This window comes from Eptesicus fuscus, chromosome 17, assembly GCF_027574615.1.
Source record: "Eptesicus fuscus isolate TK198812 chromosome 17, DD_ASM_mEF_20220401, whole genome shotgun sequence".
In the NCBI taxonomy this organism is placed as follows: Eukaryota; Metazoa; Chordata; class Mammalia; order Chiroptera; family Vespertilionidae; genus Eptesicus; species Eptesicus fuscus.
Genome location: NC_072489.1, coordinates 50,696,037 through 50,712,857, shown reverse-complemented (window position 1 = coordinate 50,712,857; position 16,821 = coordinate 50,696,037). Strand labels below are relative to the sequence as shown.

The following is a 16,821-nucleotide window of genomic DNA, read 5'->3' as shown; positions in this document are numbered from 1 at the left end:
TAGATCAAGCTTTGCGTGTTAGTGTTCATTCATTAAAAGCTTCTCCCTAGTGTCCTAGGCCAGGGTGAGTAAACCCTCTCATAGCCATTAGCTCACTTGTAGAAAAATTATAAGATTAATGTAGTGAATGATAATTATCATTATTATGAAGTCAACATCATCAATCATTGTCACCATCATTATCACCATTATCTAGCATGGAGAGGTGGCTCTCTTTACCCAGGCATTGTGCTGAATGCTTGACTTGTATGATTTCATTTAATCTTTACCATGTTACTTTGGGGAAGACCTCATTATAGTTTAACTCCCATTTTATCTATCAGGAGATGAAAGCATAGGGGAGGAAGTAACATGTCCTAGGCCACACAACTAATATATGGTAGAGTCGGAATTTCAGCCCAGGCCACACTTGAGTAGTTCCCATAATTCTTAGTTAAGTAGCAGAGAGGGATCCTGGGGCTGGGGGTGAGTGGGGTTCTATGCTTTTCCCAGGACCGTAACATTTGTCAGTGGTGTCACTGGGTCAATGACCAGGACCTCGTCAATGCTTTGCCCAAGCCTATTTCTGCAAGACTACTGCTTCTAGATGTGTTAGGACAGATTCTGAAAAGAAAAGGTTTCGGCTAATTAATGGCACTGAATAGAAACCAAGCTGTGATCCTCAGGGAACTCTGCACTATCATTTAAGCTCCTGGCATGAGTGGTCAGGAGGCTGAGCCTCTCTGAGTTTTGCAGCGATTCTGGTGTTAGGCACCATCCATGGCTCCCTGGGCAGGTGTTGAGGCCCCACTTCGATCTGGGCTCTGTTTGGGGGTTGCATGCCATGATGCCCACCCAATACTAGTTCTAATACTCTTTGCCAGTGTGTTGGTGACTCGGCTTGAGGCTGCTAAACTCACTGTGGGCTTCCAGGCTCCCTGGAACATCTCCCACCCATTCAGTGTGCAAAGGCTGGGCGCAGGCCTCCAGATTGCCATGGACAAGGTCAACTCAGAGCCCGCGGACCTTGGAAACTTCAGCTGGGAGTTCACTTACACCAACTCAACCTGCAGCATCAAGGAGTTTCTTGCTGTTTTCACCAACCAGGTCCAGAGAGAACAGATTTCTGCCCTGTTTGTACCAGCATGCCCAGAAGCAGCAGAGGTATACAACCTTCTAGAAACTCTGGCTGAGTTTCCATTGGAAGGGTGGTCTTTAAAGATGATGGGACAGATTTGAATAAGCCCTTGACAAAGATGGCATTATTAAAATAATAATATGTAAGTCTTGGGTACGATTTTTTTTTGAGATGTAATTAGACCATATAATTAAAACAGCCAACATTCTCTTTCAAGAAAACCTTTCAAATCAATAATTGTAAGTTGTTGATGCTCACTAACAAACTTGTTGACCATTTGGGCTTGGTATTGTTGTACATAGACTTATTTTTTATTTTAATGCTGTCAGCCACATGGCTCAGAAAAATTAAGAAGAAAATTAATGCTTAATTTTTAATTGAAAAATATCTTTGTGTAAGTTTTCCCTTGGTGTGTGCAAGAAATTATTCAGTGATGGTAAAAGTAAGTGAGAAAGAAGAGAGTAGGACTGATTGTAATAAGCTGGGCAAGCAACTGAGAGACACCAATGACTTGTATCTGTTTAGCTTATGGGATTAATTTTGTGAAAGTCCTTGGGTAGCTTATGCTTAGGTATTGATGCAAAGCCTAAATAGGAAGAAGCATCACAATTCTCACTCTCAAAAATACTGCGGAACTATCATTAGTGGGTGCTGTAGAATTAAGTTCATGTTTTAATTAGAATTTTGTTTTCTCCTGAAATTCCCTAATTGACACACACTATCCAAAGCCTACCCATTTTTCAGTCAAGCTCAAATGCCATAGAGCCTTTCTTCACCTCTCCATCCTCACCTCTACATCCCTAATTCCCAAATCAAAAGTAATTTCTTACTTTTCTAAACTCTTATAAATCTATTGTCTATGGTGAATGGTATATTGAAATCTAGTAGCTATTTTTGTATGTCTTAGATCCTGTAATAGACCACAAACTTCTTTAAGAGCAAGGTCTGAAAAATGAATGAGAAATGAATAAGGAACAAATTAAGAAAGAAACACTAAGAGAATGAATAGTAGCTATGACAGTGGGCTTTGGGTCCATACTGTCTGTATTCCAATCCTGCTCTACTATTTGTTAGCTTTGTAACTTACATCTCTGTGTTCCTATGTTTTTCATCTATAAAATAGGGTAATGATAATACCTACCTCATAGAAATGTTGTAAGAATTGAGATGATATGTGTAAGCTCTTAGCAAAGTGCTTGGCACATACACTGAGTGGCCAGATTATTATGATCTCTGAGCGCATAATAATCTGGCCACTCAGTGTATATCCTATATAATAAAAGGCTAATATGCAAATTGTCCCCTTGCCAGAAGTTCGACCAGCAGGTAGGCCTGCCAACCACCCATGTCCCCTCCCCCTGGCCAAGCTAGCTGGACCCCACCCCTGCATGAATTCATGCACCGGGCCTCTAGTATATATATACTGGGTGGTCAGATTATTATACGTTCAGAGATCATAATAATCTGGCCACTTAGTGTATATCATCATTATTCTTGTCCTCTGAGGTCTTGCATCCTCACGTTGGCTACAAGACATTATCATCAATATTCCAAAAGACAGGCTCCAGCATGACCCATAGAGTCACTGAATTAAAAATTTATGCAGATATCTAACAATGGAGTTTGAGTGTAGCATAAACTCAATTATGAAAAGTCATCCTTTTGGTTACTTTCAAGGTTATTGGTTTGCTGGCTTCTGAGTGGAATATCCCCGTGTTTGACTTTGTTGGTCAAACAGCAACATTGGAGAACGACTTCTTGTATGATACCTATGTGAAGCTTGTGCCACCCATGCATGAACTTGGTGATGTGCTCCAGAAAACTCTCCAGTACCTGGGCTGGAAACACATCGGGATGTTTGGAGGACACTCTGGGATTTCCTCCTGGGATAGAGTGGATGAGCTGTGGAGGGTTGTAGAGAATGAACTCAAATCCCATTTCACCATCACTGCCAGGATCAGATATACCAACAATGATCCAGCCCTCCTGCAAGAGAATCTTAGGAACATGTCAGCAACTGCCAGGGGTAAGTGGAAAATAATCTTCTATTGCTTATGTTTGGAGAGACAAATAGGAAGAGCAGATAGAAACCCTTTATTTTTCTTTGGGTGTAAAAAAGCAGATAGAAACAGAGTACAAAGTTAATGATACATAAAAACAATTTTCCTTTTGGGTCAATATCACCATCACCAACTATTTTTTTTTTTTTTTTAAATTTCTTTATTGATTAAGGTGTCACATATTTGTCCTCATCCCCCCATTCCCATCCCACCCCTCTCCCCACGCATGCCCCAATCCCCTGTTGAACTTAACCGTTGGATAGGCTTATATGCATGCATACAGGTCCTTTGGTTGAACTCTCCCCCTCCCCCCACCCTCCCCCTACCCTCCCCTATCCTCCCTCTGAGGCCCGATAGTCCGATCGATGCCTCCTTGCTTCTGGTTCTGTTCTTGTTCCTCAGTCTATGTTGTTCATCATTTCCCCTAGATGAGCGAGATCATATGTCACTAGATATATACTAATAAGAACTGAATGTGAGACGAGCAATAATAGTTATGCTGACAGGCAAATGAATCAATCTGTAGCGAGCTTCCCCCTGGACCAACAGTTCTTTTGAGACCCAATTTCGATGTCCAGTAGTTCCTTATGTGTACATGTCAGCACTGACCCCTCAGCTCTGGATGGTGGACAAATGGTGGTAATGGAGGTCCGACTCCCTCTGGTTTGGTCTCGGCCGAACCCAGGGGCACGGCGTCACCCGGACTAAGGGGCACGTGGCCTCACCCATACCCAAGGGGCGCGTGGTCTCACCCGGGCCTGGGACCCAGCCTCACCCGGATGGATCCAGGGGCTCACGGCCTCACCCGGACCCAGGATCTGGCTTCACCCGTACCCAGGGACGCTTGGCCTCTCCCAGACCCAGGGGCACGTGGCCTCACCCGGGCTTAGTTGCACAAGGCCTCACCTGGATCCAGGGACACATGGTCTCTCCCGGACCCAGGGACGCTTAGCCTCTCCCAGACCCAGGGGCACGTGGCCTCACCCGGGCCTAGGTGCACGAGGCCTCATCCGGATCCAGGGACACATGGTCTCACCCGGACCCAGGGACGCTTGGCCTCTCCCAGACCCAGGGCCACTTGGGCTCACCCGGGCCTAGGTGCATGAGGCCTCATCCGGATCCAGGGACGCATGGTCTCACCCGGACCCAGGGACGCTTGGCCTCTCCCAGACCCAGGGGCACGTGGCCTCACCCGGGCCTAGGTGCACGAGGCCTCACCCGGATCCAGGGACACATGGTCTCACCCGGACCCAGGGATGCTTGGCCTCTCCCAGACCCAGGGCCACTTGGGCTCACCCGGGCCTAGGTGCACGAGGCCTCACCCGGATCCAGGGACACATGGTCTCACCCGGACCCAGGGACGCTTGGCCTCTCCCAGACCCAGGGCCACTTGGGCTCACCCGGGCCTAGATCACCAACTATTTTTAATCTAAAGCAAAATCCTGTATGCTATAGTGTTATGATTCAACTAGAGGTGTGATGCACGAAAATCCGTGCAAGAGTAGGCCTTCCTTTCCCCGGCTGCCAGCACCAGCTTCCCTCTGGCACTCAGGACCCAGGCTTCCTGCAGGCACCTGGGAACCAGACTGGCTTCCTTCAGGCCTCCCACAGGCACCCGGGACCCGGGCTGGCTTCCCTCCGGCCCTGGCTTTGTCAGGAAGGATGTACAGAATGACGCTGGTCTAATTAGCATATTACCCTTTTATTATTATAGATGACTAAGCTCTGGAAGCATATTCCAGGTGGGTTGGGTCCTGGACTTGGGCTGTTGTTCAGAGCATGGGCTCTGGAGAAAGACAACCTAGGTTTGGGACCAACCTCTAATACTTTCTAGCTGTGTGATCCTGGGAAAATACCTTTACCTCTCTAGGCCTCAGATACCTTATCTAGAAAATGAAGATAGTCATCAACTGCCTACCTCATAGGAAAGTAAGGATTGCATAAAGTCATGCCTATAAAGTCCTTAGTACTGTGTCTGGACATAGTAACTGGGCAACATGTGATATCAATTACTCTTTTTTTTGGTGTTTATAAGGCTCTTTTCTTTTTAAAAAAATGTGTTTTTATTGATTGCAGAGAGGAAGAGGGAAGGAGAGAGAGAGAGAAACATCAATGATGAGAGAGAATCATCAATAGGCTGCCTCCTGCATGCCTTTTACTGGGGATTGAGCCCACAACCTGGGCATGTGTCCTGACTGGGAATCGAACTGTGGGTCAGTGCTCAACCACTGAGCCACAATGGCCGGGCATGAGGCTCTATTTTCTAGCTGGATTAGTACATGACTCCTTTCTGTTCTTTAATAAACTAAGCCTTTATAGCTTTGGCACTTTGGGACTTGCTGATCTTGGCCTGCAGTGCCACCCACAACCCCGTTACCGGCCCCCTTCCCCCATGATTCACTGGTATACTGTCTGCCTGACTGTCAGCTCCCTGAGGGTAGGGGCCTTCTGCCTTGCTCATTGCTGTATCCTGTCCTTAGTTAACACAGTGCTTGGCACATGGTTGGAGCTCAGATAAATACATTATAATTTACCTCATTTATATCATTTGTGTGTCCTCAAAATGCATGCTGATGTGTTTAAATGGAAGAAAAGTACCATAGCCTCCCCTCTTTCCCCCCGCCCCCAGCCATTCCACCTAGATAGTCTGGGTGCTCCTGATTCTAGGTCCTCCTTCAATGCCTTCTGTGTGGCTGGTGATTAACAAGCCAGATCTATTGTTCAGAGCCAATGAAACAGAGAAATGGGAGCACAGAAGTGGTCTTAACCTTTTTGACTTGTATTTTTGGAGAGAGCTGCAGCTAAGACTTCAGTTCATAGGGTAAATCTGCCAGTGGGTGAACTGCTGGTGTTATGCTCTGGGGATAGTTCCGACATTCCTCTTTCCAGAAGCATGCTCAGGGAAAGAAAAAGTTCATGTCTAATTGGGAGCAGATTCAGGCTAGACTTTAAAAAGCATATGATCATGTGCAATTGGCTGACTCTGTGTTTTTCCCCTCTTACAGTTATTATCTTAATCTGCAGCTCAGAGGATGCGAAAATCATTCTGCTGGCTGCAGAGAACCTGGGACTCCACACAGGAGAATTTGTCTTCGTCGTTTTGCAGCGGTTGGAGGTGGGTGCCAATGAACCCCCAAATGGCTCCTGCAAGAGGTAACGAGTATGGAGCACTGACTATGTGCCAGATGCATTAGCTCACTGAAGACTCACCACAACCCTAAGAGGCAGGCACTCTTGTGCCCTCATCCTAAAGTTGGGAGACTGGGCCTGAGCTGGAAGAACTTACCCAGAGTTCTCTTGCCCAGTTAGTGAGTGGTTGATCCAGGCCTTGATAGTCTGTCAGCCCACACCAGCTAAGGAGGATCTGTCACTCTTAGCATGTAGCTGAGACCTCCCCTAAGAACTCTCAAATACAGGTGGCTCCCACTTTCTTTCATGGCCACCTCCCTGTGTCCCTGTTGGGAGTCCTCAGAAAGGTCTGGAGAGACCAACATACTGGTGGGTGAGGCCATTCTTGGGTGACTTGGTTCGTTTGGTCATGATAGGAATGGCTAAAATGTACCAGGTGCCTCCCGTGAGGAATGAGTTACACATTTTACATGCACTGTTGCACTTAATATTCCCAAGAGCCTTGTAAGGTAGATCTTATCAGTATTCAAAATTACAGATAAAATATTGAGGTTTGGAGAAGTAAGATACTTTATTCAAGATCTCAGAGCTCCTGAGGAGCATAGCTGGTCATCCAAACCAGGTCTTCTGGACTCTGGGACAGAGCCCTTTGAGCACTTGAGATGCTAAAACTCATGTCAGCTCACACCACTCTGTGGGGAGATACTTTTATTTACTGTGTTTTACAGATGAGGAAACCGGGGTCCTGAGAGGTAAAATAACTTGCCAAGGCCACATGACTAGTAAGAGGGAGAGCTGGTATTTAAACCCCAGGGGCTGGCCTCAGAGTTTGTACATTTAAACACAACTCTACACTAGCAGGCTTTTGGAAAAAGCCACTTGCATTTAGATATGGACACACTGTGTAATTTTTCCAGCAGTTTTATCTTTCTAAAATGAGCTTTTTTACATGATCCTAAGAAGTTGAAATGGGGCAAAAGAGTAAAGGAAGATATATAACAATGTTCCAGATTTCTTTTATCTTTTTAATTTTACCTTTTAATTACAGTTGACATTCAATATTATTTTATACAAGAGGCCCGGTGCACGAAATTCATGCACTCGTGTGCGAGGGTCGGGGGGGTGGGTGGGGAGAGGAAGGGTGTGTCCCTCAGCCTGGCCTGTGCCCTCTCACAGTCCAGGAGCCCTTGGGGGATGTCTGACATCCTTAGTGCTGCCTCAGAGGCAGGAGAGGCTCCCACCACCACTGCTGCACTCGCCAGCTGTAAGCCCTGCTCAGGGCTTCTGGCTGAGCAGTGCTCCCCCTGTGGGAGCGCATTGACCACCAGGGGCCAGCTGCTGCATTGAGCGTCTGCCCCCTGATGGTCAGTGCATGTCATAGCAACTAGTCGTTCTGCTGTTTGGCTAATTTGCATATTAGACTTTTATTATATAGGATTAGTTCCAGATGTATAGCATAAAAGTCAGACAGTTATATAATTTACAAAGTGATCCCCCTGATAATTCTAGTACCCACCTGGCACCACACATAGTTAACACAATATTATTGATTATGTTCCCTATGCTGTATTTTACATCCCCATGATTATTTTGTAACTACCAATTTGTACTTCTTAATCCCTTTACCTTTTCCATCCAGCCCCCCCAACCAACCTCCCATCTGGCAACCATCAGTCTGTTTTCTGTACCTATGAGTATGTTTCTGTTTTGTTTGTTCATTTATTTTGTTCTTTAGATTTCACATATAAGTGAAATCATATGGTATTTGTCTCTCTTTGTCTCACACTGATTTCATTTAGCATAGTACTCTCTAGGTCCATCCATATTTTCACAAATAGTAAGATTTCATATTTTTTATGGCCCAGTAATTGTATACATGTACCGTCACTTTTTAAAAAAATATATATTTTATTGATTTTTTACAGAGAGGAAAGGAGAGGGACAGAGAGCTAGAAACATCGATGAGAGAGAAACATCGACCAGCTGCCTCTTGCACACCCCCTACCGGGGGATGTGCCCACAACCAATGTACATGTCCTTGACCGGAATCGAACCTGGGACCTTTCAGTCTGCAGACCGACGCTCTATCCACTGAGCTAAACCGGTTTCGGCTGTACTGTCACTTTTTTTATTGCCCTGTCTATTGATGGGTACTTAAGTTGCTTTCATATCTTGACTATTGTAAATAATAACATAGGGGTGTATATATCTTTTCTAATTATGGTTTGGATTTCTTCAAATATATACTCAGAAGTAGAATTGCTGGCTCGTAATTTTTAATTATTTTAGAAATCTCCATATTGTTTTCCACAGTGGCTGCACCAGTCTGCATTCCCACCAACAGTGCATGAGGGTTCCCTTTTCTTCACATCCTTGCCAACACTTGCCATTTGTGAAATTGTTGATGATAGCCATTCTGATAGGTGTGAGGTGATATCTCATTGTAGTTTTAATTTGCATTTCTCTGGTGATTAGTGATGTTGAATATCTTTTCATATGTCTATTGGCCATCTCTATGTTCTCTTTGAAAAAGTGTCTCTTCAGGTCTTTTCCCCATTTTTGAATTGGATATTTTGGGGGTGGTAGGGGGGGAGTTGGTGTTGAGTTGTATGAATTCTTTACAAACTTGTAGTGTCAGCTGTCATTTCTCTTCTTTCATTTCTGATTTTATTTATTTGGGTCCTCTTTTTTTTTTCTTTTTGGTGAGTCTGGTTAAAGGCTTATCAATTTTGTTTATCTTTTTAAAAAATCGGCTCTTGGTTTCATCAATCTTTTGTATTGTTTTTTTTTTAAACTCTGTATATTTTTGTTCTGATCTTTATTATTATTTTTTCTACTCATTTTGGGCTTTGTTGTTCCTTTTCTACTTCCTTTATGTATAAAGTTAAAATGTTTATTTGAGATTTTTCCTGTTTCTTAAGGTAGTCCTGTATTGCTATGAATTTCCCTCTTAAGACTGCTTTCACTGTCCCATAGATTTTGGTTTGTTGTGTTTTCATGTTCATTTTCCTTAAAGTATCTTTTGATTTCTTTCTTGATCTCATTGTTAACCCATTCATTGTTTAGTAACATGTTTTTTAGCTTCCATGCATTTGTGTGTTTTTCAGGATTGTTTTTTCTTATAATTGATTTCTAGTTTCATACCATTGTGGTCAGAGAAGATGCTTGACATGATTTCTTCTTAAATTAATTTTGACTTTTTAAAAATATGTATATTTTATTGATTTTAGAGAGAAGGGGAGAGGGAGAGAGACATCAATGATGAGAGAGAATCATTGATCAGCTGCCTCCTGAACACCCCTCACTGGGGATTGAGCCTTCAACCCAGGCATGTGTCCTGACTGAGAATGGAACTGTGACCTCCTGGTTCATAGGTCGATGCTTAACCACTGAGCCACACCAGCTGGGCAATTTTGACTTGTTTTTCGTTCTAGCATGTGGTCTATACTAGAGAACGTTCCATGTACACTTGTTATTTATTTATTTATTTATTTATTTATTTATTTATTTAATTGGCTTTCTTCTCACTGCTTCGATGCCAGCTAGAAAATGTGGGCCTTTGAAGACAGGCCTTCTGGAGTCATTGTGTTTCCCAGGATTAGAATGTAGAAGTTCAATTTCAACCATGACTTGACACATTTCTGTGCTCAGAGTATATCCTGCAGAATGACCACACTGATTTCATTATATTGCAGGACAGTTTTTGGAAGGAGGTATTAACAGATCAGAATGGGACACACTTTCCCACCATCTATGAGTCTGTGCTTGTCATCACGCCCAGCTCCTCCGGAGAAGGTCCTGGAGAGGAAGGCTTCCGACAAGAAGTCTACCAAAGGCTGAGGGGGCCACCTTTCCACAGCTCCATCTCTGCAGAGGAGCAGGTCTGAGATAGGGTCTCACTGCACAGGTCCCTGCCTTCCCTTTTCTGAGGATATTTGTGTTTGGCTTTAATATTCTCCCTCTTACTTCTCCTCTTCTTTACCCCTCCCCCCGACACACACATACTTCCTCATCCTCCACAGCTGAGCATAAACAGTGGCCTGCTGCTGTCTTATGAAGTCTGCACCCCTGGACTACAGAGGTTATTAGGTTACTGAATGGCTTTTGGAGTCAGAGATCCAGGCTCCATCCTAATGCTACTATTTACTATCTGTGGGACCTTGGGGTGAATTCCTTAACTGCCCTACACCTCAATCTCTTCACGTGAAAAGTGGGACTGATAATGACATCTGCCTCCAGCCTGTGGTTTTGAGTACCTAATAACATAGCACATAGAAGTAATAGAAACCAGTGGTACTCAAGACCATGACAATGTCCTTTCCTTTCCCAGGATTGAGAACCTGAATGGAGCAGTCAGAAATGTGGAGCTAGAACAGATCAAGGCAATCCGATGGTCTGGAACAGGGAGAAGTCAGGAGAGAGAGGATCAGCCAATGGGCAGTGCCAGTGTGTGTGGGCTGATGGGGCAAATGTCTGATACCCACAGAGAATTTGTTACAGAGAGACCGTGGGCCAGAGCTGGAGCTACTTCCTGTGGCAGGCCACTGATGACAGGGGTTCCATTAGGAACAAGGTGGCCGATTGTGGATCCTAACACACAAGGAAAGATGATCAATCAATGGATATTCGGGAAATTGTCTATTAAGTGTCAGCTTTGTACCAGGTTCTATGTGCCTACCTTTTAGAGGGCACTTGCATGTTTGTTGGCTAAATGAACAGACAAGAGCATGTATTAAAGACCTACTATGTGCCAGGTTGCACAATAAGTAGAATATCCTGCCTCATTAAACTGTGCTTCTACTCACCAGGACAGTGGCTTTCTCCCCATTTTATAAATAAGAGAGATGAGATTCAGAGAGGTTATGGAACCTACCCCAAATTTCATAGCCAGTAAGTAGAAAAGCCAGTCTGGCTCCAAAATCTACCCGCTTTCAATTAAACCATATGCCCACCCGCTTATGGCCTAAAGAGCTATTCCCAACCTAAAGGATCATGTGATCTAATTGGGAAAACGAGCCTAAAGAGGAAAAGTGAAGATTGTGATGTCCGGGTTCAATAGCCCATGTTCGGGCACGCAGAGGGCCCTCCCCAGTGGAATGGATGGAGAACGTGTTATACCGTTAAGACGATGGAGAGAAATTCCTCCTAACTGAGCCATGGGCTGTGACTCAGGAGGCTGTGGGCCTATTTACACCCAGTATTTGCTTCCCTCCTTGAAGGTGAGCCCTTACTCTGCCTACCTTCATGACTCGGTCCTGCTCTATGCTCAGACTGTGAAATTCATGATCAAGGCTGGAAGAGATTTCCGGGATGGACGCCAGCTGGTCAGCACTCTGAAAGGTTTTAATCAGACTACATTGCAGGGTAAGTGGCTTGATCGTGGGGGTGGAGGGTGGGAGGGTCAGAACTCAGGCCTACCTCTCCTGTCAGTGGTGCCCTGAGCAACTGAACATGTGGTTTAAGGCCTCATTTAGGACCTGTCTCACACTGAGTTATAGATTTCCTCTTTCTCGTGGAGATTCCAGACTTCCAGAAGGGGGATGGGAGGGGAGGGGATTTGAGGTTAAACCTCCCAGTGGCCACAGTCCACTCTTCCAGCTTTATACAAAAGGCTGCCCAGACCAGCTGAGGGGGCCTCTGGGGCATCTTATCCCATCCTCCTCCCCAGAGAGTCCCTCCCACAGCTGCTTTCAAACTGGTCCACCAAGAATAAAACTCAAGAGAGTGGGACCTGCCTCTTGGGGTTACTTCCATGCTCCTTCCCATGCCATCCCTCTCTGATGGTGCCCTGGCCTCGTTCATGACTCTCCATCTCTAAAGATGGGGCCAATCCCATTTGACTTTCCTTGTCAGGGCGAGGATAAGCTTGGACTTGGACGTGAACTGTTTTGAAATCACCCTGGGAGCTGATCAACTATGTCATCTTTCTGTACTCCCGTTTTCTCATTTTGTAAGACACAGATAATACCTCCTGCCACATGGAATAATAATAGCCAGCATTTATTGAGGGCTTACCTTAAAGCAAGCTGGGTGCCAAGAGCTTCTGCATGCTATCCCACTTAATCCTTATACACGCCATCAGTTAGTAGTACTATTACTACCTGTATTATAGTACACAGGTGAGTAAACCTGGGGTAGAAAGGCTATGTACTTGTCCAAGATCACAAATTTCCTACAGGATATGCTCATTCAATGGTGGCTGCTTATCTAGGGGTCTTGCCTCCAAGCCCTGCTTGTTAGGAGTGGATGATGGCCCCTACTCTGCAGGGTCCCCTGGGACTAGGTGTGTGAAATCACTGTGACCCCCACATGCCGGGCACATAATAGGTGCTTAATAGATGGTAATTGTGTGCCCTGTTTCCAGGGGGAATAAATCAGCAGTAAATCCTGTGTCAGACCATGGGCTCTAGTTTGGGGTGTGGAAGAGCTGAACTTGACTCCTCCAGGATCTCGGATGTGTGTTTTATGCATGAGGTTGACCACATCCTACGTGAGAACAAAGAACACAGGGACCAGGACTGAGTGCCAGGCCAATGCCTGGGCACAAACCAAAACCGGGAGGAAAGGGGAGACCAAAGCTTGAAAACTCAGCCCTCAGGGCCTGCAGGTGGGGAGGAGGAGGATTGTAGCACCTGGAGGAGGCAGCTGTCCCCAGTCCCAGCAGCTGCCTCCATGTTTATTTGGCCTTTTTTGATCACATCTGATTCTTCTTAAGAAGTATAAATCTTGGGTTTCAGTTGGAAACTTTTTTTAAAAAAAGCATAGGCCTAACAGAACACATCTGCTTGTCCCAAGCGGCCCTTGAGCCCCACCAAGGTACCGCCACTGAACTTTCCCCCCACTCTCCTCCTTGACTCTCTCTCAGATTCCCTGAAGCGGCAAAAAACTCACGCTGTTTTTGGTGGCTGATGGGAAGGGGGCTTGGCTGGTCTGAGTTCGAGTCACGAGTCCCTCTTTTTCTCTCCTTAACCACTTGCAATCTCCTCTCTTTTCAGGAGTCACCGGCCCAGTGTTTGTGGACTCCCAGGGAGAAAGGTGTGTGGATTACTCAGTCTATGCCCTACAGAAATCCAGCAACGGGTCCCTCTTCCTTCCTGTTCTTCGCTACGACAGCTATCAGAAAGAAATCAGGTACTGGGGGATGTTTCTTAAACTTTAGAGCATGCTGCAGGAAGAGACCTGGAAGGCGAGGGGGGCTGGGGGCTTCGCTGGAAGACCAGTTTGGGATCCAGCTCCTAGAATCCACTGCACATTGCCTGGTGCGCTCTGAAGGATTGACTTTGGGTCTTTAAGGTGATCTTGCCCTTGATTGTGGGATTAGCTCAGCCACTTCCGAGTCCTCACACTATCTTCTAACTGCACCTCCGCAGGGGCCCAGGCTTCCTCTGCTGCTCCAGCAGGGAACATCATCTGGCCCATGGTCTCAGAGAGAGGCCCTGGACCAGGGTGGTGGTGGAGCACAGCGCCCCCTAGAGGGATGGGAGCTCAGTCAGGGAAACAGACTCCTCCAGTCAGCCTGCCTCCAAAACAGACAGCAGGACCTGGTACCCAGGAAGCTCTGGAAAAAGTCTCTGTTTTCATCACTCAGCTATAATTGAGAAAACTGAAAGGAAACCTAAAGCTTAATTCCATTTCTACCTGCCTCCACCGTCACCACCCGCAGTGTAGATCTGATCTGACACTTTTTCCTCTCCTACTCTTAAGGAATTTTAATGTGTCAAAATGGGTTGGCCCAGGAAATAAACTAACCATGGAGGACTAGGTCTTCAGGATTGTGGAAACGGGCACCCTCCACGCAGGGGGAAATGTTTTGCTCTGTGAAATGTCAAGGTGCTGTATAACAAGATTTGTTTCTATCAAACACGGGAGCAAGTCCCAGCAACACTGGAGAATTGGCACACCATCTTTTAAATCGGAAATGACATGGTTCACATCAAAAGATTGAATCAGTGGTTCTACTCTGCAAAAAGATATTGCTTTTCCATGAATTAGATTACCTGGAGGCTGGATTCGAAGAGCCTGGGTGAGGTGGGAAAATTGGATGGGTCAGTGGACATTTGAATTAAGAGACCAAGGCCTACTTTTTGCAAATGACATGTGTATTTCATTTGCCCTTGCTATACCTGAGGTAGAGACAAATAGAATAAATCAAATGGGCACTGACCTTTCCCCTCTTCCTCCTCCTCCTCCTCCTCCTCCTCCTCCTCCTCCTCCTCTTCCTCCTCCTTCTCCTCCTTCTTCTTTGTTTTTGAAGACCAGTGAGGAATTTCTCCACTATTACTTGGCCCCATGGCTCCCTTGCTGTAGACAAACCTGGCTGTGGATTGGACGATGAGCTCTGTGAAAGTGAGCTTGCTTTCACAGGTCAGTATGGGCTCCTGGAGAAGGTAGCAGAAAAGGATTCTCCATAGCAGGGCTTTTCAATAGTGACAGCACTATTGACATGTTGGGTGGGATAATCTTGGTTGTTGTTGAGGGGGTGGGGGACTGTCCTGTGCTTTGGAGGATGCTTAGCAGCATCCCTGCCTCCACCCATTAGATGCCAGTTGCAGCCTCTAGTTGGAACCACCCACATATCTCCAGATGTTACCAATACCCCCTAGGAAGGCAGCATCACCCGCCTGCCCTGTTAGGAACCTCTGTTCTAGGGAAACCCAGCTCCTGAGATTCGAAGCTCAGGAACTTCATTTCTAAGGAGGTAGAAAGTCTGGACAGGGGAGTGTTGCCCGAGTGTGGTCCCGCCCTGGAATTAGATGGATCATACCTGAGAAACAACCATGAGGAGAGGACATAGTAAATGCTTAATAATAAAATGTGGTGGTGGTATTAGAAGTCCTGACTATTATTTCTGTACAATGAAAGTGTCTATACAGAGGAAGAAGTGAGTGCAGTTGCCATGGGAACCAGAGGAAGGTCAGAAAGCATTCCTGGAAGAGCCATGCCTAGGTGGCCTTTGCGGCATCTGCTTGGCAGGGCCAGGCTGGACAGGGATGTTCTCACTCTGCTCTTAGGCAGCCTGAGTAATGATATGTCTGTGTCCTCCAGGTGTGACTGTTATGATTCTCCTGATGACCTTCCTGGTCACTGTCTTGGGAACTGCCATCATAGGTCTGATTTTAAGGATGCAGAAGGGAAAACTGCAGAGGCAAAATAGAGACATTTGGTGGCAGATCGATTATAATGCCATCACTATTCTGCCCCAGGACAAGGTAAGGCCACACTTAGCCCAGACGTCCACTTTCCTGCCAACTTCTGGTGATTTGTGGAAGGGACCTCCTCTGGAGCTTATGAGAACAGAGGCCGACTCATTTATAAAGTGAGCACTTAACAGAGAGTCTCATGCCCTGAGTTCTGGCTCTAGGCCTACCATTTCCTTGCTGAATATCTGGGAACATCATGTCTGGCCTCAGTTACTGAATACTTAGAATGGTCAGGTGGTCCCTAAAGTTCCCTTCAGATCTGTTACCCTGTGGTGTAAGCTCAAATATTTAAGCTGTTTTACGGAAAGCATCTAGTTATCTTCAAAACCACATTAACTCCTTTAATCTACTGATGACTAAGATAATAAGGCTCATTTGCTCAACACACATGGGTGGCACATGTACTGTAGGCCAAACAGCTCATGGAATGGGATGCACTGAGGGGAGGCAAGTGATCAGAGAGGTGTCTATACAATGAGATGGAGGGGATTCAGTGTCTCAGCATTGGGAAGGCTTCAGAGAAGAGGTGACATTTGGGAAGAGTAGGTTTGCTAGAGGTGACCAGTAGAGAAGTGTCACAGGGTATTCCATGGTGTGAGGTGCTCAGGGCTGTGAGGTTTGGCACACATTGTAGAAACATGCTATTATTTGATAAGTATGTAACATTTGCATAATTTCAAAAAGTATTGCCATGACTGTCTTTTATGCATATTTTAGTTGGAAATTTTCAGGTGTCTTTTCTTCCTTTCCTTTTTGTTTTGTTTTTATTATTGATATCAAATACTGTGATCTTTGCAAGCCTATATTGATTATTCTGGAGCATGTATTACCTTAGTAGAAATGTTAGTAAGAAATGTTCCTTAGTCTAGAAAGATAGACTTGAGTTTCTATTCTTTAATAAGAGCTCTTTGTTCCTGGGGGACAAAAAAGGGGGGTGTCAATTTTCCTTTCGGCTCAATTTATTAAAAACCCACAACTGAAATAAATTTTATTTCAAAGATAAGCAATTGTACAGTTTCAGCTAGAACTTGCTCAGGAGTACATGCTATTTAAGATATTAAGAGAATAACAGGATATGTCGAGCTCCTATTGAATCAGAATCTATGTATCAGGACAGATGTGTGAATCATAAATATCTCAAAGCAAAAAAAAAAAAAAATGTTCTATCTAGAATGTAGTTGTTTTCTTAAAAAGCACCAAAGTTAGACCAAAGAATACAGTTTTGTTCTAACAGACATTTAGGTTCATTGAAAAGATAAAGAATGCATTATGGGTCAAGATCAAACATCTCTCTCATGGTATGTATATTTTGTTC

General features: G+C 45.2%; 1 protein-coding gene across 1 annotated transcript in view; it reads left to right on the top strand.

Moving 5' to 3' along the window:
- Positions 1-759: 759 nt before the first annotated feature.
- LOC103288664 (guanylate cyclase 2G-like) overlaps positions 760-16,821 on the top strand; it is a 39,491-nt gene continuing 23,429 nt past the window's right edge. Inside the window, exons 1-8 of the mRNA XM_054728805.1 lie at positions 760-1,143; positions 2,795-3,143; positions 6,183-6,292; positions 10,002-10,187; positions 11,526-11,670; positions 13,302-13,437; positions 14,561-14,670; positions 15,352-15,515. Of these exons, the coding sequence (XP_054584780.1) occupies positions 760-1,143; positions 2,795-3,143; positions 6,183-6,292; positions 10,002-10,187; positions 11,526-11,670; positions 13,302-13,437; positions 14,561-14,670; positions 15,352-15,515 (1,584 nt within the window). The remainder of the gene's footprint in view (positions 1,144-2,794; positions 3,144-6,182; positions 6,293-10,001; positions 10,188-11,525; positions 11,671-13,301; positions 13,438-14,560; positions 14,671-15,351; positions 15,516-16,821) is intronic.